At 38.4% G+C, this 27,869-nt stretch overlaps 2 protein-coding genes across 2 annotated transcripts; both read left to right on the top strand.

Annotated features, from left to right (window-relative positions):
- Positions 1-1,802: 1,802 nt before the first annotated feature.
- LOC146649460 (alanine aminotransferase 1-like) lies at positions 1,803-18,132 on the top strand. The gene is made up of 11 exons (XM_085386661.1): positions 1,803-2,278; positions 6,217-6,306; positions 6,632-6,740; positions 6,848-6,978; positions 8,472-8,715; positions 9,094-9,173; positions 9,263-9,399; positions 16,392-16,566; positions 16,644-16,799; positions 17,084-17,193; positions 17,288-18,132. The coding sequence occupies exons 1-11, from the start codon at positions 1,925-1,927 to the stop codon at positions 17,391-17,393; spliced, it is 1,692 nt and encodes a 563-aa protein (XP_085242787.1). The 5' UTR covers positions 1,803-1,924; the 3' UTR covers positions 17,394-18,132.
- A 1,948-nt stretch (positions 18,133-20,080) lies between these two features.
- On the top strand, positions 20,081-27,272 carry LOC146649459 (alanine aminotransferase 2-like). Its single transcript, XM_085387053.1, has 11 exons — positions 20,081-20,179; positions 20,764-20,853; positions 20,937-21,045; positions 21,134-21,270; positions 22,188-22,431; positions 22,681-22,760; positions 23,406-23,542; positions 24,073-24,235; positions 24,822-24,977; positions 25,543-25,655; positions 26,537-27,272. Exons 1-11 carry the CDS (start codon positions 20,081-20,083, stop codon positions 26,625-26,627), a joined length of 1,419 nt encoding a protein of 472 aa, XP_085243179.1. The 3' UTR covers positions 26,628-27,272.
- The last annotated feature ends 597 nt before the right edge of the window (positions 27,273-27,869 follow it).

Here is a 27,869-nt window from a genome sequence, read left to right as displayed (position 1 = left end):
CGTCTCAGGTAATTTCACCCCGTGGCAGGAAAGGGACCGTCTAGTCCAGGGCTGCCCAATCCCAGTCCTCAAGAGCTACTATCCTGCAGCTTTTAGATGCATCCCTACTCCAACACAGCTGAATCAAATGGTTTGATTACCTCTTCAGCATGCCATCATGTTTGGCAAAGGCCTGATAACAAGCCATTCATTTGATTCGGGTGTGTGGGAACAAGGATGCATCTAAAAGCTGCAGGACGGTAGCTCTCGAGGACCGGGATTGGGCACCCCTGGTCTAGTCCAAGTCTGCTCTGTTGTATAAAAGCTAAACTTATACAATTATATATGTGTCAAGTAATTGATAAGCAACATTTTTCACTGAGTCATTATGTGAACCAAATTAAGAACTGTTTAAATGCTGCTATGCTGCTACCAGTTAAAGAAAATTCAAAGTTATGGGCTAGCACAATCCATTTCATTCCAAACTTCCCAAAATATTCTACTTTTGCACTTTGTCATAGTTGTCTGTAAAAAGATTTCCCACTTTATTTTAATGTTGTTTTATTAGTTATTATTTTTCCTCTGTACGGTGTTTATCCTTATTCCTATGTTGCATTTCTGAAGAATTGTTGTTGCCAAGCTTTTTATCCTTGATCGGCAAATGAAGTAGATTTCTATTCTGATTTTGTCAAAGCATTACATTACAAGCATTACAAAGAGCTTGTTCAACAGGTAGTCATATGATAAAAATATTTATTGACCCTTGTTTATTTATTCGGAACATGCTGATATGTATGTGACTGGAGCCCCAGTGTAAATTAAATAAGAGCCTTATAAAAGGAATGGTGTCATTAATAACTGCAAAAACAGTATTAAAACCACAAATTTCTAAAATATTGTGATCTATTTAAAAATACAAGTTAATATATAAATATTCTTGCTTGGGTTTTACATTAAATTATTTTCTTTTAGACCAGTACATAGGTCTCTTTCTGGTCAAAGAATTACATATTAAACCTGCAGTCCCATTTCATTCTGTTGAAGTGGTCCACCAGTTAGTTATTCTTTAATTTGTTGTGGTAGAACAGTGGTTCCCAAAATGTCTGTGAAGGTTCTCAGTCATCCAGGTCATCGTAGTCAAAGGAGCTTGCAAAGAAAAGCGGTGGTTCCCAAACTTTTTTTCCTCCCCCCCGCGCGCGCACACTCACACTCACGCACAATCACATCCTCCAACCACACACACCCATATTTTGCTCCATTGCGGTTTATTTCACACCTCAAATATTTAGTAAACAGTTACGCAAATACAAGTAATTGCAATAAATTACAGGTAGTAAGGAAATAAACTAATAACTCTTTTACGCTACGTCCGCACCTACACGGGTATTTTTGAAAATGCAGCGGTTTCGTCCGCACGTAAACGGCGTTTCGAATCACAGAAAACGGAGATTTTAAAACTCCTTTTTTGCGTTTACGTGTGGAGGAGGAATACAGAGTTCGTCATGCAACGTCAAAGGTATGTGCCTTTTTTCACGTCACGCTGTGCGTCACGTTATTGTTTACATGAGATGAATTGCAGAATGGCAGATATTCAGATTTACAGGTTTTACACGCTTGCATATAAACACGCAGTTACTGTCTCTATTTAGAACGGCAGAGGCGTCACGGTGTAATTATTTTACATGTAGTTGTTTTTATTCTGTGTAATAATATTCAACATTGCTATCAATACATTTTTCAAAAAATGCTTCTCTGTGCAAAATGGGTTTAAAAACATAAACAGCTGTGGGATACTATTTGTCTGTTTAGACAGGGGGACCAAATCGTGGTAGGATGGCAGAATCAGCCTGATATTATTTGTATCCCACTGTAACTTTACTGTATAAAGAGCTAACATCTGAAAGGGAAGATATGCTTCACCATATTTTCTAGTCTTTGGCTTAGAATGAAGTTGGTTTGGAAACATTCAGCGATGCTTCATCTCCTGCTTTGCATTTGTGTGGCGCCCTGTGCTAGCAGTGTCCAAGCGTTGCCCCCGCCCCCCGCAATGGCTTTGGGCGGGCCCCACATTTTGGGAAAGTCTGTGCTAGAAAGTAATTTGGAAGAAGCAGTGTCTGTCTGGCAAAGCTCCTCGGACTGCAATAGTTTTAAATGGACAGCTCCAACATTTGAGTTCAACTGTTTCATGGAGATGATGACTTCTCTTCAACATGTGAACCCCAGAGTGAGAGGGCTTAGAGACTCTCCGCAAACTATGCTTCAGAATCTGGCTGAACGAATCAGAAAAGAGATTTCACTGGTAAGTCCTGGCAATCAGCTCAAACGTATATATCCAAAATATCTTTCTTTTAAGTAAAAGTGTCCGTGGAATAAAGTAAATGCAATCTCTGTAGCAAACATCGGGAAAGACTAGCCTCTCTTCAAGTGGTAACGCAATGTGTGGTTTTTTTTATTTATTTATTTATTTTTAGAACATGTAGCCAAATGTGTAAATGAGAATGCATACATTTCCCTACTGGAGATGTAAATATAGGTAAGTTGACACTTGCCAAACTCCTTGATTTACACATAAAAGGTATTTACAGATCTGTCATAGCAAACAATCACAAAAATCACTTGTGACAAGACAGCTCTACTTGCTTACAGGATTTACAGTTATCTACACACTCTTAGATCTACTGAGGAGTGCTAAATTAAAGGAGTTAAAGTAACATACAGCATCTCAGTAAGGTGACAACATGCAACTACACTATGCGGCTGTGCCTTAGATGTTGAAGCAGGCCGTCTACTAATCAGAAGGTCTTACAAATTGAGAGTTACAGATTCCTGTTTAATTGTTTATTTTTTTAATGGTTGTCACAGGGTTGTGAACAAATGTCTACATCTTCTCCACATACACAGCAGTAGTGTTACACCACCTTTAAAGGTGAAGTCAGTAATTTATTTTACACTATTAAATAGCCAAAAACCATAGTGTACTCCGAAATATATAGGAGGTTGGTGTGTAATTACGTCTTCCAACAAACATATAATTAATCTATTAAAAATACACATCAGTGGGTTTGCAGTTTGTGGAAGCAGCAATGTTGTCCCACTCTATTTGAATGCAGTGGTCGGGAAGGACTTCTTTCATCAGACTAATCACGTTTTATGTGGGCCAAATGTAAAATACCAAATGTAGAAGAGAAGAGAGTCCCCGTAGGCATTTGCATACTGTGAGGATACATTTTAATTCATGTCTGCTCCTCCATATTCAAGATATGAAGCATCACATCTATGTTCTGTTGTAGGAGAAAGATTCCAACAGACAAAAACTGGCTAAATAATAACAACAGCTGGTTAAAAACTAACACTATGTTAATGTTCCATCACACTTTCTCAATGATAAACAGTTTGGTTACATTCTTACGGTGGCCCCTAGAGACAAAGCACGTACAAACTCCAAAACACTTGCAACCTCCAAAACACGTACAAACTCCAAAACACTTGCAAACTCCAAAACACTTGCAAACTCCAAAACACATGAAAAATCCAAAACACTTGCAAAATCCAAAACACTTGCAAACTTGTTACGGATTCAAATATTGGGGATGGACACAAGAGGAAAAACCACAATAACAACACTGGTCCGGCCGGGTTGAGTCAAACAATGATTTTAATGATCACACGCGTGGGAGATGGACACCGTACGCAGACAGCATCAGATCTCAAAATGGTGGAGCATTGATCAAACTCTTATAGCCTCTAGTGGCCCCCACCTTATCATAAAAGCCTAAACATTCACATGCTTTCTCTCACACAGTGCCTAAGCTACGACCTTGGCTCCCTGTTTATCTGCTCCTGCTGAGATGGGGCAGAAAACTCCAGTATGTTCTGTTCTCTTCTAATCAGACAAATAAGGCGATGACTTTCTGCGAACAGTATTTCTTATAACTCAGCAGTATAATGCATCATAAAACAATATCATTCATTCACAATAAATCAGCAATCTAATGTAATGCAAATCAGTTTAACAAATGCAATAGTTATCACCTTCTTCTAATTCAGGAGAATAATGCAAACTAAAACTACATAATAATTCACAATCTTTAATTAGGGGTATAACATGGCATAAAATAATATTATAATCTCACAAACTCCAAAACACGTACAAACTCCAAAACACTTGCAAAATCCAAAACACTTGCAAACTCCAAAACACGTACAAACTCCAAAACACTTGCAAACTCCAAAACACTTGCAAAATGCAAAACACTTGCAAACTCCAAAACACTTGCAAACTCCAAAACACTTGCAAAATGCAAAACACATGCAAACTCCAAAACACTTGCAAAATGCAAAACACATGCAAACTCCAAAACACATGCAAATTCCAAAACACAACGGAAGTGCTCCAGGACGCTAGGGGCAGTGTTGAGCTCGATTTGCAAATTAAACAGCAAGTTTGTCTGTATGCGACGGTCTAGTCTCCGTCGCGCTTCCCAGGTTGCCTAGCAACCATGATACTAACCGCTGGAAATGTGTCATACAACTTGGTTTGACAGAAATGAGGGAGAACATATTTTGTTCATTTGTTTGTTTGTTTCTACAAGAGCTTTGTGTGATTTGATAAGTATCTGAGGCTGAGACCACAGGACAGTAAAACATGATTTTTGGGCTTCATTTCTGTACTGAACAGTTATTTCAAGATTAGTTAGTAAATAACAATTAGCTAATGTTGTTCATGAGACTAAAGTCATATCACTTTGGTAATGTAAATATAATATGCCCAATATTATTATAGTTATTATATTAATCATTATTAGCTATTACAGCAGTGAACATGAACTCTGTGTCAAATACTGAGCCTCAGTACAGATTCAAGTTGCAGTTATTTATATGTCTTATCACCTTAAATCTTCACTCAAAGACAAGTATCTTTGACAGTGCATATATAGGTGTATCATATATAAGAGACAAATGTTGTTCCTTCAGTTATTCCTTCAGTGAGTGCAATGCCTCACAGATGATGTGCAGCAGTGGGTCCCTCAGTCTGTCATCACTCTGGACACTTGCAGTTGTCACACATGGAAATCAAATGTGTGATAAGCTGCAGGATTCAAACACAAGTGTAACTTATAAATACATGTTCATACTTTTATTACACAACACAGAGAGAAAGAAACAGAGAGAGAGTGCAGCACAGACAGACAGGTGACAGTCTCAGGTGTATACACTGCTACAAAACAGCACAAAAGAAGGAGGATTTAGTATTTGTGTTATTACGAAACAAGAAGAGTTCCCAGATGGTTCAGTGGACACATGTGTGACTCCTGTGATTAAAGCATCTTTCTTTCAGCTTAACGAGTGAACCGTCAGCTCGTTCAAACACACGTTAAAGTCCGTTTGGCTCGACACCACCGAACAGAGGCAGCAATATAACATAGCTAACATTAACATCCATGCTAGGGAGGGGGACAGTAGTGGCGTGGCACTTTCAAAACACGTCTTTCAGCCTTCCGCACTGAGAAGCAACATTTCCAGCTTACTTAGTTTTTCTAAGTTAAGACAACTCAAATAAATTGAGTTGATCAGCGTTTTTGCATAAAAAGTACTGGTAACTTACTTAAATTGAGTTCTAATAACAAATTGTTAAAAATTGAGTTCAACCTACTTAATATTTTTAATTAAACACAATATCAGTCCCTGATTCTTCAAGTCTGATTAACTGAGTGTCTTTGGGCAAGATATTAAACCCATATTTGCCCCTGATATATGTAAGCATATTCACAGAGCACACACACAACAGGTTTGCAGCAATTTCAAACATAGCGGAGCTGCTTGGATAAAATCTTTGAGGAATGAAGAGCTAGCAAAGTTGAAGTCTCAGTGAAAGAGTTAAACCAAAAGCGTTAAATATGACAGAAATGGCTCACTTCAGAAAGGAACTTCAGGGGTTACTTAAGGGTTAAAGAGTTAAGAAAATTTGAAGATGAGGAACACACTTCTGTGGTCCACTGCCATTTTGATTAAAAATCTAAATATTTTAACCAGGCTGGTTTTCATTAAATCAAAGAAACTTTCAGCTGTAATAAACATTCAAACTGCTTCTTCATTTATGAGTTAATTGTTTTAACTGAGTTGTTTCTCTAAAACTGTTAGCTAACTTGGGAGCTGAGAACCTCAGAAATGTTGCGAGAAATGAGAAAATCTGTTTCGGGTCTAGAGAATTGAGTCCTAAACATGTGTTGTCTGCAGGGGGCGCAGAAACCCTTCAAGAAGGTGATTGATGTTAGCTCAGGTGATCCCCACAGAGTTGATTTACAACATGTTTCATTTCTTCGACAGGTTAGTGTTCATTAATTGTGTTGTGTAACTTTTTGTGTTGTGTAAGCATTCCTGTCAAACTTGTGTATCTGTCATATAAGTTGTGATTTTTTAAGTGTAATCTTATTTATCCATTTTATTTTCATGTGCTTTATTTATGTCCATTACTTTCTGCAGTGGATGTAATGTATAGTGATTATTGTTAATTCCTGCATTTTATATTACTCTTGCACCATACATATCCTATATTTGTAACCATGTTGTCTTCTTAATGTGTTAAAAACACTTTCCTTGTTCAAAAAGTCTTGTCTACAAACTCCTCTCTGAATCTGGCCTACTTCCTCAGGTCTTGGCAGTGTGTATATACCCTCAGCTGCTGGAAGACAAATGTTTTCCTCTGGATGTCAAGATAAGAGCTCAGAAACTCCTGGAGGCCTGTGACGGAGCAAGTGTGGGTGAGGGTTAAAAAATTTGCATGTACAAACTGAATTTTAAACTTGAGAGTCTGGGATTTTAACTCACATGTATATTGAAATATACTTAAATAATTATAATTTGATAGGTTCATACACTGCATCCTCTGGTCTTCGTCATGTGAGGCAAAGCATCGCTGAGTTCATCACAAAAAGAGATGGAGTTCCTTCATATGCCCAAAACATCTTTATTTCTGCTGGCTCTCAAAGGGCTATAATGGTATGACTATGAACACTATTCGTACTATTTCTAGTTACACAAATGCTACATGTATCTACTCTGGTCGAAAGAATCCACGCTTCATACTGATGTCCACAATTCTTTTATTCCTCTCACAATCATGGAGCACCGTGAAAACTAGAAACAAGTAAACTAATATCAACAGCACGTATGACATTCATCTCAGCCACCTATTCCTATAAGTCGCAGGGCAGTGGATCAGTCCCAGCCTATACCAAACGACTCACGAACCGGTCCGATGCCCGGGGGGTTGGGGACCGCTGCACTACATAATTAAACATGTCTAACATCAAGGGAGGCCACACAATAAAACACATTTTAAGCAAGATGCAATGTCCAACTTTATCAGCCACTTTATCTTTTTTAAAATGCTTTGAAAGGACACAATAGCATAAAAACAGACAGCTGGAAAGTGCAGTTATCTGAGTGAACACACCTATCACTCAGACCACACACCCACAAATCTTTAGGGTTTACCATCGCTCAAAAAACTAAAATTGGATAGTTATTTCATTTAAAGAGTCTAAGTTATAATTTGAACTAAACAATTTGATGTTTCTATAGTGAACATAGTTGAAACATATACAATCTGCATCAAATTCATCAGCATAACACTTGCTAAATTTATTCTTGTTGAGATGACATAATGCAAGCTAGCAAGACTGGTTAGTTGCCTGGACTAGCAATATCACAAAATCATTACAAACCACAGGAAAATCACTAGGGTCACAAGAGGCAGGAAATTATACACACACCACGTGTATGCTATTGCTATTTATTGTTCATAAATGACTTTTTATCAGCATTAAGTGCTTTTGCTGGACTAATGTAATTTGCGTGGCTTGGATCAACTCAATTAAATTAAGCTGGACTCAACTGCAGTAAATAAGTTGATTCATCATTAATTAATAAGCCAACTCAAGTACATTAAGTTGGAATAACAGACCTGCATAATGCTGAAATAAAGCAATTTGATGACGTGGAAATCCTTTCCATGACTTTTTTATGTATCTTCTGCTATAGCAAACTGTAGTAGTTGTTTAGCTTTCACATTTTATCTTTGCACTTAACTGAAAAATAATATGATTTGTATTAATAATAATGTCCAGTCTTTACACATTGTAAAAACCTCAACCAAAATAACCAAAATATTCTCAAACAACAGCTTAAACATTTTTACTTCTACATGTAACATATTTTTAGAATCTTTGAAACAACCAGGTGTATTGTATTAATTTAGCCTTTAAACATAGTTTATTGAGTTAGTTGTAAAGAAAAGCTTAAATGTGTGAGTGATCTCTCATTGTTGCAAAGGGAGTTGCGAGGGGAAACAGTTTTACTTTGTTTTCTGCTTCAAACATTTATTTTATTTCATTTATTCCTGATTTTTTAATAACCTGTAGCAAAAAGTGACAGAAAAGATTGCTCTCCCTAAAGGAAAAAAATATAGCTTTTTCGATTATTGTTATAAGATTGCTGTGAAACTGCTGGCCAGTGGTGAGGGGAATACTCGGACAGGCGTGCTGATACCTGGGCCCTGCCCACACATGCTGTACAATGTGCTGGAGGAGGCTGGGGTAGTCTTGGTACCGTACCAGCTGACAGAGGAGAGAGGGTGGGCTGTAGACCTGGACAACATGCATCAAGCTTTAAAGGCTGCTCGGGGGTACTGTGAGCCCAGAGCCATTTACATCAGCAACCCGGGAAATCCCACAGGTAAGTAAAACACAGTAGCTAAGTGAAATGAGAATCCGAATCAGCACACCTTATTAATCCCGAAGGAAATTATGTGGTTACAGTTGCTGGACAGCAACTGACTGAAATAAATTCAATAATACAATATATTAAAAAGTTACAAAATATTAGAAATAGCTCTAATATATACAAATAGCTCAATTATAAATATCCAGAATATTAAAGAGGTTAAATATATATGACTGACATTTTACTTTAGACTGTAATCTGTAAAACTTTGCTATTTGTTATTTTCACTGTAGAGGATGTGCCAAATGGTGTAACTATTGCACTGTACTGTACATTAGATGGAGATACAGTCTTCTTTCATCACTGTTTATATTACCTTTGTCTTTCTAGGCCATGTGCAGGACAGGAAGTCAATAGAGGAAGTGATTCAGTTCGCAGCAGCTGAGAGAGTCCTACTGTTAGCTGATGAGGTGACCATGAGCTGTCTTTTCAGATTGGCTTTTTATTATGCATTTGTCAGGTTTTCTTTATCTATCAGTTTCTTTCCTCTGCACTCCAGGTGTACCAGGACAGCGTGTATGGGAAGGACAGAGAGTTTATTTCCTATAAGAAAGTCCTGTTTGAAATGGATATAGAGCTTGCAGAAACAGTGCAGCTGATCTCCTTCCACTCTTTATCCAGTACCTGCATTAGAGAGTGAGTTCTGTCTCTTATGTTTGTCAACAACAATTTCCAACAGGATCCTAGACAAAAGTTCTGGTGGATGGCCGCATGGACAGTGGTGGCATTGGAGCTCAACTGGAAGCCGGAGGCGCAAAAATGTAGTTTTTTTTAAAGATATTTGTAATAATATCATTTTAGGCCTCAGTCAATTTTCTATACTTTATAATTGAGATATTGCCAGTCCAGCGATGCTCCACTGTGGACCGGCGGAGGTGATGGGACCAGCAGGTGCAGAAACCTCCGGCTCGGGTGGAGGCCTCCAGACTTGTGCAGAAAAAATTGCATCTGTATGGCTTGATGAGCAAAAGGCATGGCTAAGGTCTGTCCATGCAAAGAAAAGGGTGCTCAACTCCTTCTAGCCAATGTCTCCAACATCATTGTCTATTGTTTTTTGGGAAAGAGACAGCGAGAGAAAAAGGCATATGGGTGCATTTTACCTGAGATGGATGTGGCTTAATGGGGATGGAGGCTGAACCGAAGAGTGTGTCAAAGGCTTCTTGAGTGGAGGCATCCACTGAAAAGGAATTTTGGGAGATGTTAGGTTAGTGAGTGTTTGGGCTATTTGGCTGAAGTTGCAAATGAATCAATTGTAGCAAATGCTAGGAAACACCAGAGTTGGTTCCAGCCTGGTTCCAGCCAGAACAGGCCATTCTACCACTACTTGCACCACAGCAAGTCTGCTGGGTCTGCTTTAGCTCTATCTATATCTGACACACTCTGCTATACAAGCTTGTCATTAGTACACAGAGATCTGCCTGGCCTGAGAGCCTCTGCCAGTCCCACCTGAGGCTCTCCCCAATCTACAGCCTTAATTCATGTTCAAACCATTTGCCTTTTATCTATTAAAAATGCCGCTGCGCTCTGCTTGTATGTCAGTTTTGTTTATGGCCGTTCTACATGTACTAGATGCCCCAGCTCCGTGTCATTTCAAAACATGTATCTCTGTGACTTTGTGTCCTCTTTGAGAGTTTGTGTTGTATTATGTTCAAATGTGAAGAAAAAAAAAGTATCTCTCAAAGAAGAAAGCTTTAAAGAAGAAGTTCTGGAAGTTTAAAAACTATGCACCTTAACTTCTGTCAAAAAGTTCACCCAACTCGAATATGCACAAAAATTTTTTCTTCATCCTATGGTTGAACTTTATGAGGTGCCGTAAGGGACATTATTACTGAAACGCTCTCACACACACAACTGAAACGCTCTCACACACACAACTGAAACGCTCTCACACACACTACTGAAATTTTAGCTCTCACACACACTACTGAAATTTTAGCTCTCACACACACTACTGAAACGCTCTCACACACACTACTGAAACGCTCTCACACACACTACTGAAACGCTCTCACACACACTACTGAAACGCTCTCACACACACTACTGAAACGCTCTCACACACACTACTGAAATTTTAGCTCTCACACACACAACTGAAACGCTCTCACACACACTACTGAAATTTTAGCTCTCACACACACTACTGAAACGCTCTCACACACACTACTGAAACGCTCTCACACACACTACTGAAATTTTAGCTCTCACACACACAACTGAAACGCTCTTACACACACTACTGAAACGCTCTCACACACACTACTGAAATTTTAGCTCTCACACACACTACTGAAACGCTCTCACACACACAACTGAAACGCTCTCACACACACTACTGAAATTTTAGCTCTCACACACACAACTGAAACGCTCTCACACACACTACTGAAACGCTCTCACACACACAACTGAAACGCTCTCACACACACTACTGAAATTTTAGCTCTCACACACACTACTGAAACGCTCTCACACACACTACTGAAACGCTCTCACACACACTACTGAAATTTTAGCTCTCACACACACAACTGAAACGCTCTCACACACACTACTGAAATTTTAGCTCTCACACACACTACTGAAACGCTCTCACACACACTACTGAAATTTTAGCTCTCACACACACAACTGAAACGCTCTTACACACACTACTGAAACGCTCTCACACACACTACTGAAACGCTCTCACACACACTACTGAAATTTTAGCTCTCACACACACTACTGAAACGCTCTCACACACACAACTGAAACGCTCTCACACACACTACTGAAATTTTAGCTCTCACACACACAACTGAAACGCTCTCACACACACTACTGAAACGCTCTCACACACACAACTGAAACGCTCTCACACACACTACTGAAACGCTCTCACACACACTACTGAAATTTTAGCTCTCACACACACAACTGAAACGCTCTTACACACACTACTGAAACGCTCTCACACACACTACTGAAACGCTCTCACACACACTACTGAAATTTTAGCTCTCACACACACAACTGAAACGCTCTCACACACACTACTGAAACGCTCTCACACACACAACTGAAACGCTCTCACACACACTACTGAAACGCTCTCACACACACAACTGAAAAACCAAGTCATTTCAGTTGAACAGGAAGGCATTTCAGTTAAACAGGAAGGTGTTTCAGTTGAACAGGAAGGTGTTTCAGTTGAACAGGAAGGCATTTCAGTTGAACAGGAAGGCATTTCAGTTAAACAGGAAGGTGTTTCAGTTGAACAGAAAGGCATTTCAGTTGAACAGGAAGGCATTTCAGTTAAACAGGAAGGCGTTTCAGTTGAACAGGAAGGCGTTTCAGTTGAACAGGAAGGCATTTCAGTTAAACAGGAAGGCATTTCAGTTGAACAGGAAGGCATTTCAGTTAAACAGGAAGTTAATTCTTGACAAGGAAACTGAAGGAAAAAGTGTTAGATTTCAAACAAACCACTACACAGATGTCTACTCAGCAACCTGTTAGTTAGGGGTGGGTTTTTATAATCGATTTATTGATTAAAATCAATTCTGGCTTGGATAACGTGAAATCGATTCATTAAAATCCTGAATCGATTTTTTAATATAAATTTATTTTGCCCGAAATGCCAGAATCTCTGGTGAAACCTCACAAAATTTCAACAACCACCAAAAAGCTAAGACAGTAAATCAGAGCAGGTACACGGCTTCTGCACAAAGACGTAAACACACAGCGCGGACCCGCGGATCAGAATCAGTGAGATGTCGCCTTTCTCACCCGACAGCACGGACACGGTCGGGGCTGAAAGCCGACAGCTCACTGATTCTGATCTGTCGGCAGGTCCGCGCTTTGTTTTCACGCCGTTTTTGCGCCGATTCTAAAGCTGTTAGTTTGATCTCTCTCCAAACAATATTGACTGAACCAGCAGCAAAAGAAGATCCAAACTGCGCTTCACATAAACATCGTCATGAATTCCCTCACTGTTTTGCTTCCACCACGATAAAATCGCACGTCATGCACAGCCCTCTCTCTCTCTTTCTCTCTCTCTGTACTTCAAGAACAGTTTTCCGTTTAAAAATCTGTTTTCTGCATTATTCGCTTGCTTGTTAGGCACAAGTCTACTGTTGTTTACAGCGCAGTCGGCCGCTGTTTTTTTTTTTTTCATTTTACATACTTCCGAAAAGAAAACCTAATTTCTGCCGTTCAATACTGAATAAATTTAAACTTTTTAAAATTATGCAAAATGCAAAACGTTAGCCGTGTCTCTAATAAAACCGCTGTAACGTCAGAGGTAACGTTCATATGTTGATTAATGGTTTTCTTTCGTTTTTGATGTACTGCAGAATATTTTTTATAAAATCCCAGGCCAGGAAAACCACCTTCATGTTTTTATGTGTTTTATCTTCAGCTACTTTGACACAAAGGCATCTGCTGTGATGCTCACACCTTTGATAAAGTCTTGCGTGTGTCAGCTTCCTTTTTTTAAATACAAAAATATGTAAATGTACTGATCTGAATTATAATATTTCTGACTGTCAAAATTCCCCATAATCAAATCGAATTGAATTGAATCGAATCGTGGAACAAATCGATTCTGGACCTTAGTGAGACAGCTGCATTACTTAACAATATATTAGCCTCAGCATAAGTCAAAATTTAGAATAGCGGGAGACGTGCATTATCCTGGTTATTTTTTTGGCATATGTGCTTTTTGTCTTTTTTAGCAAAGAAAAATATCTTAAAATCATCAATAAAACCAGGGAGAGAAGGCTTAGCGTTCCTCCATTTAGCACAATGGATATGATATTTACTCAAAAGTATGATGATGTTAATAATGTCTGAGACATCCAATGCTAGATGATCCATATAAAAAAAATTATGATGTAATTCAAACAGTGGCACATCATTAATATTTAGGGAAATCCAATTTTTTAAGTTGCACCAAATACATTGTGTGATAGGGCATAGAAAAAAAAAGATGTTCTAGGGTTTCATTTTCATCAGTACAAAAAGAACACTGATCCACCTCAAAGCCAAATCTCTTTTTTTAGAAATTCTGCCACAGTATTAGTTTTGTTTAAAGTGTTTCTTTAACTTTAGGTAGAATAGGCTATTTCATAAATTTTTAGTATGCTTTATCCAGTGTATATGAAATAACTAAATTAGAACCATGCCATGTAACCATTCTGTTGTAACTATGAAATATTTTGTCTTTGAAGAAACTACTAACAAATTTCTTATTGCATTTTTATCAAACAGCTGACATTGCCCTAGCAATAAATTTGGGAGCACTGATGAGAAATTATTGTATATCATAAAAATTTTAATCAAATGAAGCAGAGGCAGTGGGACCAGTTCACAAAATTTGTTATATTCTCTTTGAGAACAGTTTAGACAATATTTTTCTGAAAAGTCTGTGTAACTTAGAATGACACCGTTATCATCCAACAAATCTGTTATGAATATAATATTTTTGTTCAAACCAGTCACTCTTGAAAATTGATTTTTGATTAAGTGTTATTACCCTATTATTCCATAAGGTTGAATTATGAGGAGAAGTTGTGGGTAAATCTCATTTTCCCAAAAATGCAACGTCTGTTTTATAAAGTTTGATATCTTTATGGGGATTTTATTTGCCGCAAAATCACATTTCAAAATAAAGTCTAATCCTGTATACTATTTTATTAAACAAGAATCATGGGATGTGGAGCTAAGTAGAGTCTGGCTGTGACAGACAAGATTTTAACCATTTAATTCTAAGGGTGCCAACCATAAATTCCAATTCTGGAGTTTTGATACCACCTTTATTGTATCCCTTCACAAGCTGAGATCTTTCTATGTAATGGGTTTTATTCCTCCACAAAAATTCGAACACATTTCTATTTATGGTTTTCATGGTATTTATCGTTTTTTTATTTTTATATCATTTACGTGGCGCAAAAAAGGTTGGGGACTGCCGTACTAGCAGGTTGCTGATCCTTGTAGTGTTTTGAAATATACCACTTTTTCCATCAGTTTCCTTGTCAGGAAACAACTTCCTGTTCAGCGGAAATGCCTCTGGTTTCAGTGGTGTGTGTGAGAGCGTTTCAGTTGTGTGTGTGTGAGAGCTAAAATTTCAGTTGTGTGTGTGAGAGCGTTTCAGTAGTGTGTGTGAGAGCGTTTCAGTTGTGTGTGTGAGAGCTAAAATTTCAGTAGTGTGTGTGAGAGCGTTTCAGTAGTGTGTGTGAGAGCGTTTCAGTAGTGTGTGTGAGAGCGTTTCAGTTGTATGTGTGAGAGCGTTTCAGTTGTATGTGTGAGAGCGTTTCAGTTGTGTGTGTGTGAGAGCTAAAATTTCAGTTGTGTGTGTGAGAGCGTTTCAGTAGTGTGTGTGAGAGCGTTTCAGTTGTATGTGTGAGAGCGTTTCAGTTGTATGTGTGAGAGCGTTTCAGTTGTATGTGTGAGAGCGTTTCAGTTGTGTGTGTGTGAGAGCTAAAATTTCAGTTGTGTGTGTGAGAGCGTTTCAGTAGTGTGTGTGAGAGCGTTTCAGTTGTGTGTGTGAGAGCGTTTCAGTTGTATGTGTGAGAGCGTTTCAGTTGTATGTGTGAGAGCGTTTCAGTTGTATGTGTGAGAGCGTTTCAGTTGTATGTGTGAGAGCGTTTCAGTTGTATGTGTGAGAGCGTTTCAGTTGTGTGTGTGTGAGAGCTAAAATTTCAGTAGTGTGTGTGAGAGCGTTTCAGTTGTGTGTGTGTGAGAGCGTTTCAGTTGTGTGTGTGTGAGAGCGTTTCAGTTGTGTGTGTGAGAGCGTTTCAGTTGTGTGTGTGAGAGCTAAAATTTCAGTTGTGTGTGTGAGAGCTAAAATTTCAGTAGTGTGTGTGTGAGAGCTAAAATTTCAGTAGTGTGTGTGAGAGCGTTTCAGTTGTGTGTGTGAGAGCGTTTCAGTTGTGTGTGTGAGAGCGTTTCAGTAGTGTGTGTGAGAGCGTTTCAGTTGTGTGTGTGAGAGCGTTTCAGTAGTGTGTGTGAGAGCTAAAATTTCAGTAGTGTGTGTGAGAGCGTTTCAGTTGTGTGTGTGAGAGCGTTTCAGTAGTGTGTGTGAGAGCTAAAATTTCAGTTGTGTGTGTGAGAGCGTTTCAGTAGTGTGTGTGAGAGCGTTTCAGTAGTGTGTGTGAGAGCGTTTCAGTAATAATGTCCCTTACGGCACCTCATAGAACTTAGTGCAACTGTGGGCTTCTTTTTTATTGGTTGCACAAATTTACATAACAACGCGCAGCAGTCAAAGTTAAACTGGTTTGAACTTTGACCACGGGATGTGTCAGTACCTTTTGCTGATATGCTTGCGCTGCACTTTGCTTGACGCAGCAGTAAACCATTATTCTGCACCACAAGCAATAGAAATGAATGTGTTTCTGTGCGCAGCACTGTATGCGCCATATCCTTTGTGAAAAGGGCTTTAGGCTTCTATAGCATAGCTTGTTTATGCAACCACATACTGATCATTAGAATTAATGTAGGCTAAATACACTTTGAAATATACTTTCAAGCTTCACTTTTCATGCCTTCTTATACCATACATGCATTTAAATGAATAGTTTAGACATTTCTCAAATTTTAAATGCATTATATTGATAAATTAATTAAGATAATCTGTGTCTGCATCTTAGGTGTGGTCTGAGGGCTGGATACATGGAGGTAGTTAATATGGATCCAGAGGTGATTTATTATTTTGATAACACATTGTGTGGTGATATCAGTACTCCAGTCACAGGACAGCTTGGTTTGGATCTTATGGTCAATCCGCCACAATCTGGAGACCCATCGTATCACACATACATGCAGGTGAGGAAACAGCAAAAGCCAACAGTTGTCCTCTGTTACACTCTTACTTTTAATTACTGGTTGTTCTGTTCACAAAGGAGACCTTCTTCATCCTGGCTACTCTGTCCCATAATGCTCAATGGGTTCAGGAGCTCCTAAATAAACTGCCAGGGGTAAGGTGTCAGCCAGTGCTTGGAGGAATCTATGTTTTTCCTCGCCTGCACTTACCATGTGGGATTAAGGAGCAGGCCAAGGTGGGAAATGTTCCAACAATCTTCCATCTTTCTTTCTCCATCAGTCTATTATCAATGTTAATGGAATACCAAGTCTAACCACTAAGTTTAGCCATTACAAATGAATGCCAAACCATTATCCTTACTTGAACCTGATTCCATCTTTATTCCTTACATGGCTTAACCTTGAAAACAGACTATTGAGGGATTGTGAAAAAAATGTGAATATTAAAAAAAAAAAAACCATCATTCTGATGGTACAAAAGTTGAAAGCCATACTGTCCTATATGCACTTCTGTTTTCAGTTATTGGGGCTGAAAGCTGATGTTCTGTACTGTCAGAAATTACTGGAAGAGGAGGGTGTATTAGCTGGTGCAGGTGAACATGGGGAAATGACTGACAGCTTCCATTTGAGGTAAAGTATATGAAATCATAAAACCTTTTGAGGTTTGTACTGCATGTTGTATTGCTTCAAAAAGTTGACTCTTGTTTGTGGTGCTCTCCCGCAGATTATGCATCCTTGTTCCTCATTACACCCTGGTAGAGGTCCTAGCTCGCCTCACCTCCTTTCACTGCCGTCTCATGGGTGGCACTGTGACCCCAACAGAAGTGTAAAGAAAGAGAAGCAAGAAGTCAGCTTATAGTGCCCTGTGGAGGAGGGTGGCCTAAACTAAGTGTAAACTTGAGATTGGTCAGATTTATGTGAAGTATCTCAAGAGGATAATTCAAATAACTGTCTGTATAACTAAAATAATATTTTTTTTTAGAAAGATTTCAGTGTCATTCTGCAATAGTAACATCTGCTTTGCAACAGTTCCAACAGTAAAGAATTTAGCCAAAAACAACATAGGCTATATTGAAGTTTTGACATGATGCTCATGATTCTCAGTAGTGAGCGTCTTCTTCTTCTTCTTCTTTCAGCTGCTCCCTTTTTGTGTGCCACAGTAAATCATTGATGTCCATCTCATTCTTTCCTGGTCTCATTCACACGCAAAACCTTCCTTTTCTCCATCATATCAGCTTTACAAATCAGAGCACTTTATTTAGAAGTTAGAGTGTTAGCCAGCACTCTGTCAGCTTACAACACTAGAGTCAGTCATTATTAACCTGGGCCACGAACAAAGTGGTACAGAAATTTCATTCTTTATGATCTTCATGATACAACCCACACCATTTATCTGGGCTTGTATAAAAAATTTGAATAAAGCATAGGTGGATGATATCCAACAACAAATAAAACAGATTTTTTGGTTTTCCAGTTAATGTGAACAAAGCTAAGAGTGACGCTTTTAGATGAATTATAACTGTCTAGGTCTTATCGTTGATTCATATGTGTTGTGGAAATCTTAAATAAATTGAGGTGCATGGAAACATGTTGTCTCTATGTGCTTTATTTATCTTGAAAAGGAATGTAATCGTTGAATGTTTAAACACACACATGAACACGTGGTATATCTGAAAGATTACATGGACAGAATGGAGCTTAATTAACCTTGTGTTGTGGATGGATCTCAGATGTTGTCTTGACTGAAGTCTGGTCCATTTTCAGCATCTGTTTTACTATATGATTGCATTTGTCTCTGCCTATCAGGGATTCCCACATTAACTTTTACTGAAAAAAGTTTATTTTCTCATCCTTCTAACACTCATCCTCCATCTTTGCTCTTCTAATGTGTTTACCTTATCTTAACCATAGCTCGGTAGGTAGGCAACAATTAGCATACGATTAATGTCATGTTTTGTGTGCAAGCAGGATATTGGATTCAAATGCAGGACTCGCAGGACACAGAGGAATGAACTAAAGGAAGCAGCTTTTATTTCGCTGTAAATAACTTACTACAAATACAAAAAGAAAACTTGAAACTAAAAAACTCAAACTAAAACACTACAAAATAAATGAGGAACTGACAACTAGGAATTAAGTGGGAATGCGGAGGGAAGAAACACAGTATAGTGAAGGTACAACATAACAGCTAACAGGAAGGAACACGGGACTTAAATACACAAGCAGGACAACGAGAGGATGGAAACAGGTGGTAAGATAGCTGGGATGAATCAGACCTAATGAGACAAGGGGAAGCAAAACCAGACACACTGAGCACTAGGGATGGGAATCGTTTAGGTTTTATTCAATACCAGTAACAAACCGGTACTTTTGAAATGGTGCCGGTGCTTAAACGGTGCTCGAACTGGTGCTCGAACCGGTGCTTAAAGAATGGAGAACACACACTTTGTCCAAAAACCTCTTATGTTTAGCTGTTTTTTTTTGTAAAAAGATAACAATGTTAGCCTTTTCTGCAGCTATAGGGCATATATGGTATCACTCTTGGCTGGAAAAAGTGCTTAATCAATGGAAAAAAAACACCAATTTTGTCTAAAAACCTCTCATGTTTAGCTGTTTCCCACTTTTCTTTGGTCATTTTAGGCTTTTTGGCCAGGGTGAAGGGAGTATCTGCCATCAAACAAGAAGAAAGCTGCAAAGTTAACATAATTCATAGAGCGACAATAGATATAATTACAGGAAATACTCCCAGATTAAAATATACTCAGTTTTTTAAAAAGGCATGACAATATCTGCTTGTACTAACTCTTTAAAACGTTATTACACCAAGGAATAATAAAAGATCTTATTTTGCTGTATGATTATACTTTTGAACTTAAGGCCCATTATGTCAGTCAGTAACAAGCAGTTAGTTTTATATTTAAACTCCAGACTGTGCTGCTTGTCACAAGGTTAAAACATTTCTTTTGTTTTTAAAGTAGGAAAAGTCTTAAACGAACAAGTTCAAGTTCTAAGAATAGTAGACTTCTCTGGTAAACATTTAAAAGCGAACAAAATGAACAGACTGCAGAAAAACTACAAAGGATTCCGATTCAAACATATGCTATTATCCAAGTATGTAAAATTCATTTTTAAGCTTTATTTATACAAAAAGTGTCACAGGTGAAAAAGTCATATGGACAATTTCAGATATTAAAGGCAGTTTAACAATTAAGGCACAAAAACTTCAGATATAATCAGATAACACTATTGCGTTACCACTGGCAAACTGTGATTAGCCTGGAGTGTACCAGTCAGCAGCAACTTTGAAGGAAAGAGTATATTTCTTCCGTATTAGTTTCTCCTCATTTGCTCTTTTCTAAATCTGAATTTAAAAGGTGCTGAATAATCTGACACCGTCTTCTCTTAAAGACCAGACTCATCAGGAGGCGGGTATTCTAATTACAAAGTACCCGCCTCCTGAGTGTATTTCCAGGCCTCTCACTGGACCTTGATCAGTTAGACAGTTGAATCAGGAGAGATGAGCACTGTGCAGGACGTGAATCCCAGGGTGCGTGGGATCCGAGCCCCAGTGAACCTGCAGGGTCTAGCAGCATGCATCTCAGAGCAGATTGCACAGGTGAGTCAGCTGTAAAGAAGTTGAGAGACAGTATAAATTATGAGTCATTCTTAGCAGTTTAATAGTAAATAGTAGTCATTCAATTTGGTCAACCACACATCTGCAGCTTATCCTCTTTTGTCAAAGGATTATATCCACCTGTGGTATATATATATATATATATATATATATATATATATATATATATATATATATATATATATATATATATAGTAACTTGATAGTTACTACAAATGAAATGTCTGAAAACCAAATAAATATTAAGGCCACGGATCAGACTATTTTTTCCCTTGTGCTCTCTTATTCTTCTACTTATTCAAAAAAAAAAGGCCAGCATTTCCTTGACCTCCACGTCAAGGAAATGGATGAGGATGAGTGTACATTTTTAACCACAAGTATAAGCTATGGTTATGTCATATATGGTTAATATTGAATTCATTCTCTATCTCTATATAGTTTAAATTAGCCAAGGGAAAACCAAATGTCAAAGGGTTAAAGAGATAAGTACATGATTGGCATAGATAGAATTTAGCTGTCAATTTAAAAAACGGTCAATATTGATAAACACTGATGTATTTTTCCAGAGTGTAAAAAAACCCTTCAAGAGTGTGATTGATGTCAGCTCAGGTGATCCACACAAGGCAGGAATGCCACCTATCTCATTTATTCGCCAGGTTGGTGTTTTATGTATCATCTGTGAATTTTACCTGCACTTCTCTGTCAACCTGAGCACATCACTTTCTGATTGCTTTCTTAGGTTATGGCAGTGTGTCTGTACCCTGAGCTCCTCAAAGAAAAAAGCCTTCCTCTGGATGTCAGGCAAAGGGCACAGAAGCTTCTGGACATGTGTTCTGGAGGGAGTGTGGGTGAGAAAAAACAATTATATCTGCAAGCAATGCACAAAGTGAGTATAAATGCTTCTGCTGGCCAGTCTAATCACTTTGCCTGTGACAGGTTCATACTCCACAACCTCCGGTGGTTTACCACAAGTCCAGAAAAGCATTTCTGAATTTATCACAAGGCGAGATGGTGGCGTGCCTTCTCATCCAGAAGACATTATCTTAACTACTGGATTACAGAAGAGTTTGTCGGTGTGACACTTTATACTGAACATTTTAATGAAGGTTTCTTTTTGTTTTCTTTTTTAAATAAAGCTATATCTTTCTGCTTTGTATAATTAGTTACTTAAGAAATGCTTAAAAATTGGCCAATTCTTGGAAAGGTGTTCCACCAGATGTAATCTGTGAGTGATGTGGTGTGTTTCTTAGCAAATCATTCTTATTCTCTGGACTCTGACAGACACTTTAAATCCTGATTGTGAGACGCAGGCCAACCATTCCTTTAACTTGTAACCACCAGAAATGTAACCACTTGGCAAAGCCAAGAAAAAGGAAAAGTAAAATGCAGTAAAAGTTAACGTACTTCTGCAACTTCTTCACTTAAGAAGTTGCAGAAGCGAACAAGTGCAGACTCTGAAATGTACTCAGAGTAAGAAAGTAAAAGGTAGCTCCTTGAAGGACAATTCTACCATCTATTTTTATACAAAGGTAACTGAACCTGCTGGTATCTTAATATAAAAATATCAGCACACGAGAATACAAATGTACTTAGCTTGAATCTGTATCTAGGATACAAGCAGTGAATGAAAAACAAAAAACCCCCCAGCTATTTAGACTGATTTCTATTTCCTACACTAACAGTGTCTTTATCATAGTATATAACTGGCATAAAGGAGGACTTGAGTGAATGAGTCTAAGCTGTAATCAACTCTCTTCAGCTTAAATTAAAATTAATCTCTGCTATGCTTGATGTAACCGAACACTGACCATGAGCACCACCGCCACTGTGTATCAGTCCCACACCATTCCTTACTGTGAATTCACCACTTTGCTGCAACCACATCTTTTGATCATGCACAAAACTACCCACTATTTTCATCTATTATTATTATTATTATTATTATTATTATTATTATTATGACAAAAACAACATAATTTTTGCACTATAGGTGTTTTTGAACCTGCTTACCAGCGGAGAGGGCAAAACTCAGACAGGTGTGCTGACCCCCATGCCCTGTCCACATACTCTGCCCATGCTGCTGGACATGACTGGGCTGGCACTGGTTCCATACCGTCTTTTTGAAGAACAAGGCTGGGCTATAAACCTGGATGAGCTGCATAGAGCTTTAGAGGCTGGAAGAGTCCACTGTGAGCCCAAAGCCATATACATCAGCAACCCAGGAAAACCTACAGGTGAGCAGCCCATTGTTGGTACATCCTGCACAGCTTTTGATCTATTCTATATTCGTGTATACGTTAAGAGAATCCTCGTCCTCTTTTTAAAACTATATCATGCTAAGAGGTCAACTGTCTTAAAGCCTAAGAGTTAAATAAAAACTAAAATGTGAGTCTCTTTCTAGCTGTTTGCACTGCACATGTGGATTTGTGGTTTACAGCTACTTCATAGAAGCTCATTCAATAACGTGACTTTTCCCCTGGTAGGTTACGTGCAAGACAGAGAAACTATTGAGAAGGTGATTCACTTTGCTGCTACCAATGGCCTCATCATACTGGCTGAAGAGGTGACCACAAGCATAACGTTTACTCTCCCCTCAAAGAGAAAGAGTACATCATCAGTCTGGCTGTTTTTGCCTGCCTGTTTGTTAGCAGTCTAACCTCCACAGTTTTCAAAATATCATGTACAAAGTTTGTGTGATGGTAGCTACCAGTAACAGCTCGAGCTGACTTAATGTTTGTGAAAATCAAGTGAAACCAAATATAAAAATATGTAAAAAAAAAACAAACAAACTTATATTACCCACAATTTTTTATAGATTGTCTTCAAACTTTCATTGTTAGCATCCAAGGTTGACTTCAAGAAACCATGTTAAGTAATATGTCATATTAAAAAGGGCATGGAGAGAGCTATACAACAGTTTTTATTACCACAATGATGCTATAATGTTTCAGAAAATCACACATAAGCAAATTCTTCTCCAACCATATGGGTAAAGACAATAAAATACACAATTTTAGTATGTAATCCTTCAAGATCATAGTTCCAAGGTCAGAAAGCAGTGGGCTATTATAAAAGCAGCTCGAGGTCAGCACGTAGTAATTCAAATATCATAAAACCTCATTGTTTTAGTTTAGCCCTTGCCCTTTGGAGGAGTTGTGCAGGTTTTCACTTTTCACTTTTTCTTTTGATGTTCACTTGTACTGTCTAGGTGCACCAGGATAGTGTGTACGGCCAGGACAAAGAATTTATTTCCTACAAGAAAGTGCTGTCTGAGATGGGTAAAATGTATGCTGAGACAATGGAGCTGGTGTCTTTACATTCAATTTCCACAGCCCACATAGGAGAGTGAGTGTCATTCAATGATCAATGTCTAACCTCAACATGTGTTAGTCATTGTCCCTATTATCCCAATGTCCTTATTAGTTAGCTCTATTTCACAGATATCTATGTACTTGTACAGTTTATGGACTTTCTAACCAAGCTTGCTACTGTTAGTTGATAAATGAACACTCATGTCTAAATATGATCACTTTTGCCTTCAAATATAATAACTCTAAAATTGACTTTTTCTTAAAGCTTCAGAGCATAAAAGTGGTTGGCATCTCGGTAGGGTCCATTTTTGATATACAAATCGACTGCTGATGGGAATATAAGAACACCCTACAAAGTTGATTCTGTCACTCATCCTAGTCAGTCACTGGTTTGAGTGACTGAAGGAGTCACTGGAATGAGTTCGAGAAGCGTTTTCTCTGCCTCTGAAAATACAATGTCCAGATCAATACAATTAACCTTTTGGAATTTCCTTTCCTGAATGATAGAGCATTCATCAGTGTTAATCAATGCTGTTTATTAAACTCTGCATTTGCTTTGTTTAGGGGTGGTCTGAGAGGAGGGTATATGGAGGTAATCAACATTGACCCAGCAGTGAAAAAGTACTTAACTGTCATTTCCAGCGCTTCAGTGTTACCACAGCTGGCACTGGAACTTAGTGTTAATCCACCTAGACCTGAAGATTCTTCCTATAACTCATACACACAGGTAAGGGGACTGTCCTATGGTAGCTCAGGTGGCAGAGCAGGTCAGCCACTAATCAGAAGGTCGGTAGTTCGATCCCAGGCTGCACCCTGGCTGCATGCCAAATATCCTTGGGCAAGATACTAACCCCGTGTTTGCCTACTGGTGGTGGTCAGAGGGCCCGGTGGCGCCAGTGTCCGGCAGCCTCGCCTCTGTCAGTGCGCCCCAGGGCAACTGTGGCTACAATGTAGCTTGCTATCGCCAGTGTGTGAATGTGTGTGTGAATGGGTGGATGACTGAATGTAGTGTAAAGCGCTTTGGGGTCCTATGGACTAGAAAAGCGCTATACAAATGCAGGCCATTTACCATTATCATAACACTTGAACTGTTAAACTGGCAGGGGGATTGTTCCTTTCCCTGATATACTCTGTTAGGTGAATCCAAAGTCTTGTGAATATTTACAGCATTGGTGCAGCGTCAGCATGACCCAGTGAGCCATAGCATCCAAGAGGATATGAGATACAATATGTTGAATAAAACTGCAGTTGAGTAAATGAGTGTTTTTCAAGGAGCTCCCCAGCCTACAGTAATATTTATTTTATTCTTAAAGGAGATTCATCATATTGAGGATACTCTTTCCCAGAATGCTAAACGGGCGTGTGAGTTTCTGAATAGAGTAGAAGGGATGAGCTGTCAGCCATCAATGGCAGGACTCTTTCTTTATCCCCGGGTACACTTGCCACCTCACATCGTAGAGGAGGCTAAGGTGAGATTTCAAAGATAAAAATATGGATGTTATTCTGATTGTGTGCCTGTTTTTTTTTAAATTCGATTTCAGGGAACTTTACATTCCTACTTTTTTAAATTTCAGGGGTAAAATTTAATCCAGTATGTTTTTACAGCTTTGCTTTTAAGATAATGTCAAAATAAAAGCCCACTGCAGTTTATATTAACTTATAAACTGCCCCACATCACATTAGACTTCCCAGTTTGGGAACATAAATGCACCCTGAAGAAAAAAAGGTCTCTCTTCACTTGGATCTCACCCAAGTCACTTCTTCTGTCACTTGGGTGAATGAAAGAATCAATTTAGCGGGAGAAGCATTTTTTCGTCTCCCACAACTTGGATGAGCGAGATTTATAATCTTACCAAAAGTAAGGATTTCAGTCAGGAAAAGTTAGGATTTTTCAAGTGTTCCCTTCATTTTTTGAGCAGTATATATGAGTAAAAAAAATTGTTAACATTAAAAATCCAGCATTTAATTGCTTGCATTTTTATGTAACAGTGAAAATCATAAATTGATACAATGTTTTACTGTCTTTAATTTCAGAGGCTGGAAGTGAAGGCGGATGTGCTTTACTGTCAGAGGTTGCTGAGAGAAGAGGGTATTTGTGTGGGGGCAGGTTGTGAGAATGGACAGGAAGATAAAAACTATCACATCAGGTAAAATTTTATTTTATGTTTCTAGTCAGATCTTTAATTAGCCCTTAGTCCCCTAAATGTGTGATTTTGTGAAAAAAATGTAGAGAATGATTTGTAGACAAAATAAACAGTTTGCTGATGCTGTTGTGCTGACCATTATCTCATTAACATTTTTACTTGGGTCTTTTTTGATTGCTAATTGCTTAATTTTATTGGAATTGCATTCTCATTCCTACCGCATTATTTAAAGAGGTTTTTGAAAAATCTTAAATAGCAAACTGTATGTAAAAGATTAAGTTAACCCACGAACTGTCACTCTTTGGTTTCTGAAGCCTCAATGTTAACATTCAAGTCCCTAACTGTGTTGTTGTTGTTTTTTAAAGCCAGAAGTGGCCATATTACAGAGTTGTCAGCTATTGCTAGCCTGGTTGGTTAGCAGCACAGAAACAACACAAAGACATATAATAAAATAAACCAGTTTCACAGATCTTTCTGTGAAGCCACGCTTACTGGCTAACACTTTAGTACAGATTAAAGCATTATATGAATGTGTGTGAATAGGGAAACATGTCTTGTAATAAAGTGCTTCTAGTGCTCAGTTAGAGCAAGTGCAAGAAATGCTATATAAGTACTAGTTAATCAGATACTAATAATTAGGTTCTAATAATTAGCACACAATCTGGATCCTTTATTTGTAACTTTATGAAATGTAGGGCTCTATTTAGTTTCGTTGTATATATTTAAAATTGGTAAAATCGAGCAAATGCAGGCACTATTCCAAAGGTCAAATGCTTGGTGATCTAAACACATTAAAAATGTAAGTAGTTTTCATGTGACTGTTCTTTTTCAAGGTAGTATATGTTAATGTTGTGTTGGTGTGTTTCTTTTTCCTTCTCTCTCAGGCTGTGTATTTTGACTCCTCCTTCCACTCTGGAGGAGATCTTGGCACGCCTTCGTTCTTTCCACCATCGCCTGCTGGAAAAACTTGCCTGATAAAAATGTCAACAACAGAATGAAGGAAACACCTTTTAATAATAATGCTGTTGCTTCCTTTGCAGCACAATGTAACCAATAATGTAGTTACTGTACATAAAATCAACTGTGAATACTACTGTATAGATAGAGATCTCTTTAAACCTTAATCTGTCATTTTAACCAGATTATGCACTGATACTCTGCACCAGCAGTTTAGCCACTCTCCCTTTCACACCTTTCCCTAACAAGCAAAAGCCCCCTGACGCAGTCCCGGGAGGAACCACAGATCTCTTGAGGGCTGTGTCAGTGGGGCATTTGGGATAAAAATAAATGTTAAAAAAAAATCCAAAACAAATATGTGGCAAATCCGTGTGATTAAGGGAGCCCTTGAAAGCAGCCCCACCACTCTGCAGTAACTGATTTTGGTTGATTACACTGAAGTTAAACTGTTGGTAATTAAAACACTAAGATTTTTAGTGATCACTTTGTGTAAAAGTAAAAATTCCCAAAATGTTTTGAGAATATTGTGTTTATAAATAGCTGCTAGTCTGGTGTGGAGATGCCGTGGAAGCAGGACAGATCTGGACATAAGCGAAAGCATGAGTGATAAGTAAGTGTTGGCAGTAAACTGGTTGTTGCCGTCTTCCAGGATGGGCTAAAGTTTAGTTTAGTTTAACCTTATGCTTTATGCTATTATGCGTTTTAAACTAAACTACAGTGTAGTTTAACTAAACTAAACTACACTGTAGTTTAGTTTAGTTAAACTACACTGTAGTTTAGTTTAAAACGCATAATAGCATAAAGCAATAGCAATAGAGAAACATGACTTGAAGTAAAAAACAGTGCCACACCATGAATTTTGCTCTATACCAGAAAATCCTGAAGGACTGTGTGGCCAACAATTCGTGCTCTGAAGCTCAAGTACACACAGCTTAGGAAGCAGGTCAATGATCCAAAACACAACAGCAAACTTCCCACTGAATAGCTAAAACAACAAAACAAAGGTCTTGGAGTGGTCTAGTCACAATCTGGACTTGAATCTGATTGAGAGGATTTGGCATGACCTTAAACAGGACATTCATGCTCAAAAACACTCCATTGTGGTTAAATTAAAACAATTCTTCAATGAGTGGGCCAAAATTCCTCCACAGCCATGTGAAAGACTCATTACTGGTTATCACACTTAATTGCAGTTCTTTATGCCAAGGATGGCACTGGCAATTACTTTTTCACACATGGCCAGTTAGGTTTGGATAGCTT

The sequence above is a fragment of the Rhamphochromis longiceps genome, linkage group LG17, assembly GCF_057381845.1.
Source record: "Rhamphochromis longiceps isolate RC_006_pf linkage group LG17, R_longiceps_female_GT1.1, whole genome shotgun sequence".
In the NCBI taxonomy this organism is placed as follows: Eukaryota; Metazoa; Chordata; class Actinopteri; order Cichliformes; family Cichlidae; genus Rhamphochromis; species Rhamphochromis longiceps.
Note: the sequence above shows the minus strand (reverse complement) of the source record. Positions and strands in the feature narration are given on the sequence as shown.

What these genes read in the sequence shown, in the direction of transcription:
- LOC146649460 (XM_085386661.1), top strand. Translation starts at nt 1,925, where the DNA reads ATGAAGTTGGTTTGGAAACATTCAGCGATGCTTCATCTCCTGCTTTGC. An exon ending in CAACCCGGGAAATCCCACAG is followed by an intron (nt 8,716 to 9,093) that starts GTAAGTAAAACA and finishes TTGTCTTTCTAG; the next exon opens with GCCATGTGCAGGACAGGAAG. An exon ending in TCCAGTACCTGCATTAGAGA is followed by an intron (nt 9,400 to 16,391) that starts GTGAGTTCTGTC and finishes TCTGCATCTTAG; the next exon opens with GTGTGGTCTGAGGGCTGGAT.
- LOC146649459 (XM_085387053.1), top strand. Translation starts at nt 20,081, where the DNA reads ATGAGCACTGTGCAGGACGTGAATCCCAGGGTGCGTGGGATCCGAGCC. An exon ending in CTATCTCATTTATTCGCCAG is followed by an intron (nt 20,854 to 20,936) that starts GTTGGTGTTTTA and finishes TTGCTTTCTTAG; the next exon opens with GTTATGGCAGTGTGTCTGTA. An exon ending in CAACCCAGGAAAACCTACAG is followed by an intron (nt 22,432 to 22,680) that starts GTGAGCAGCCCA and finishes TTCCCCTGGTAG; the next exon opens with GTTACGTGCAAGACAGAGAA.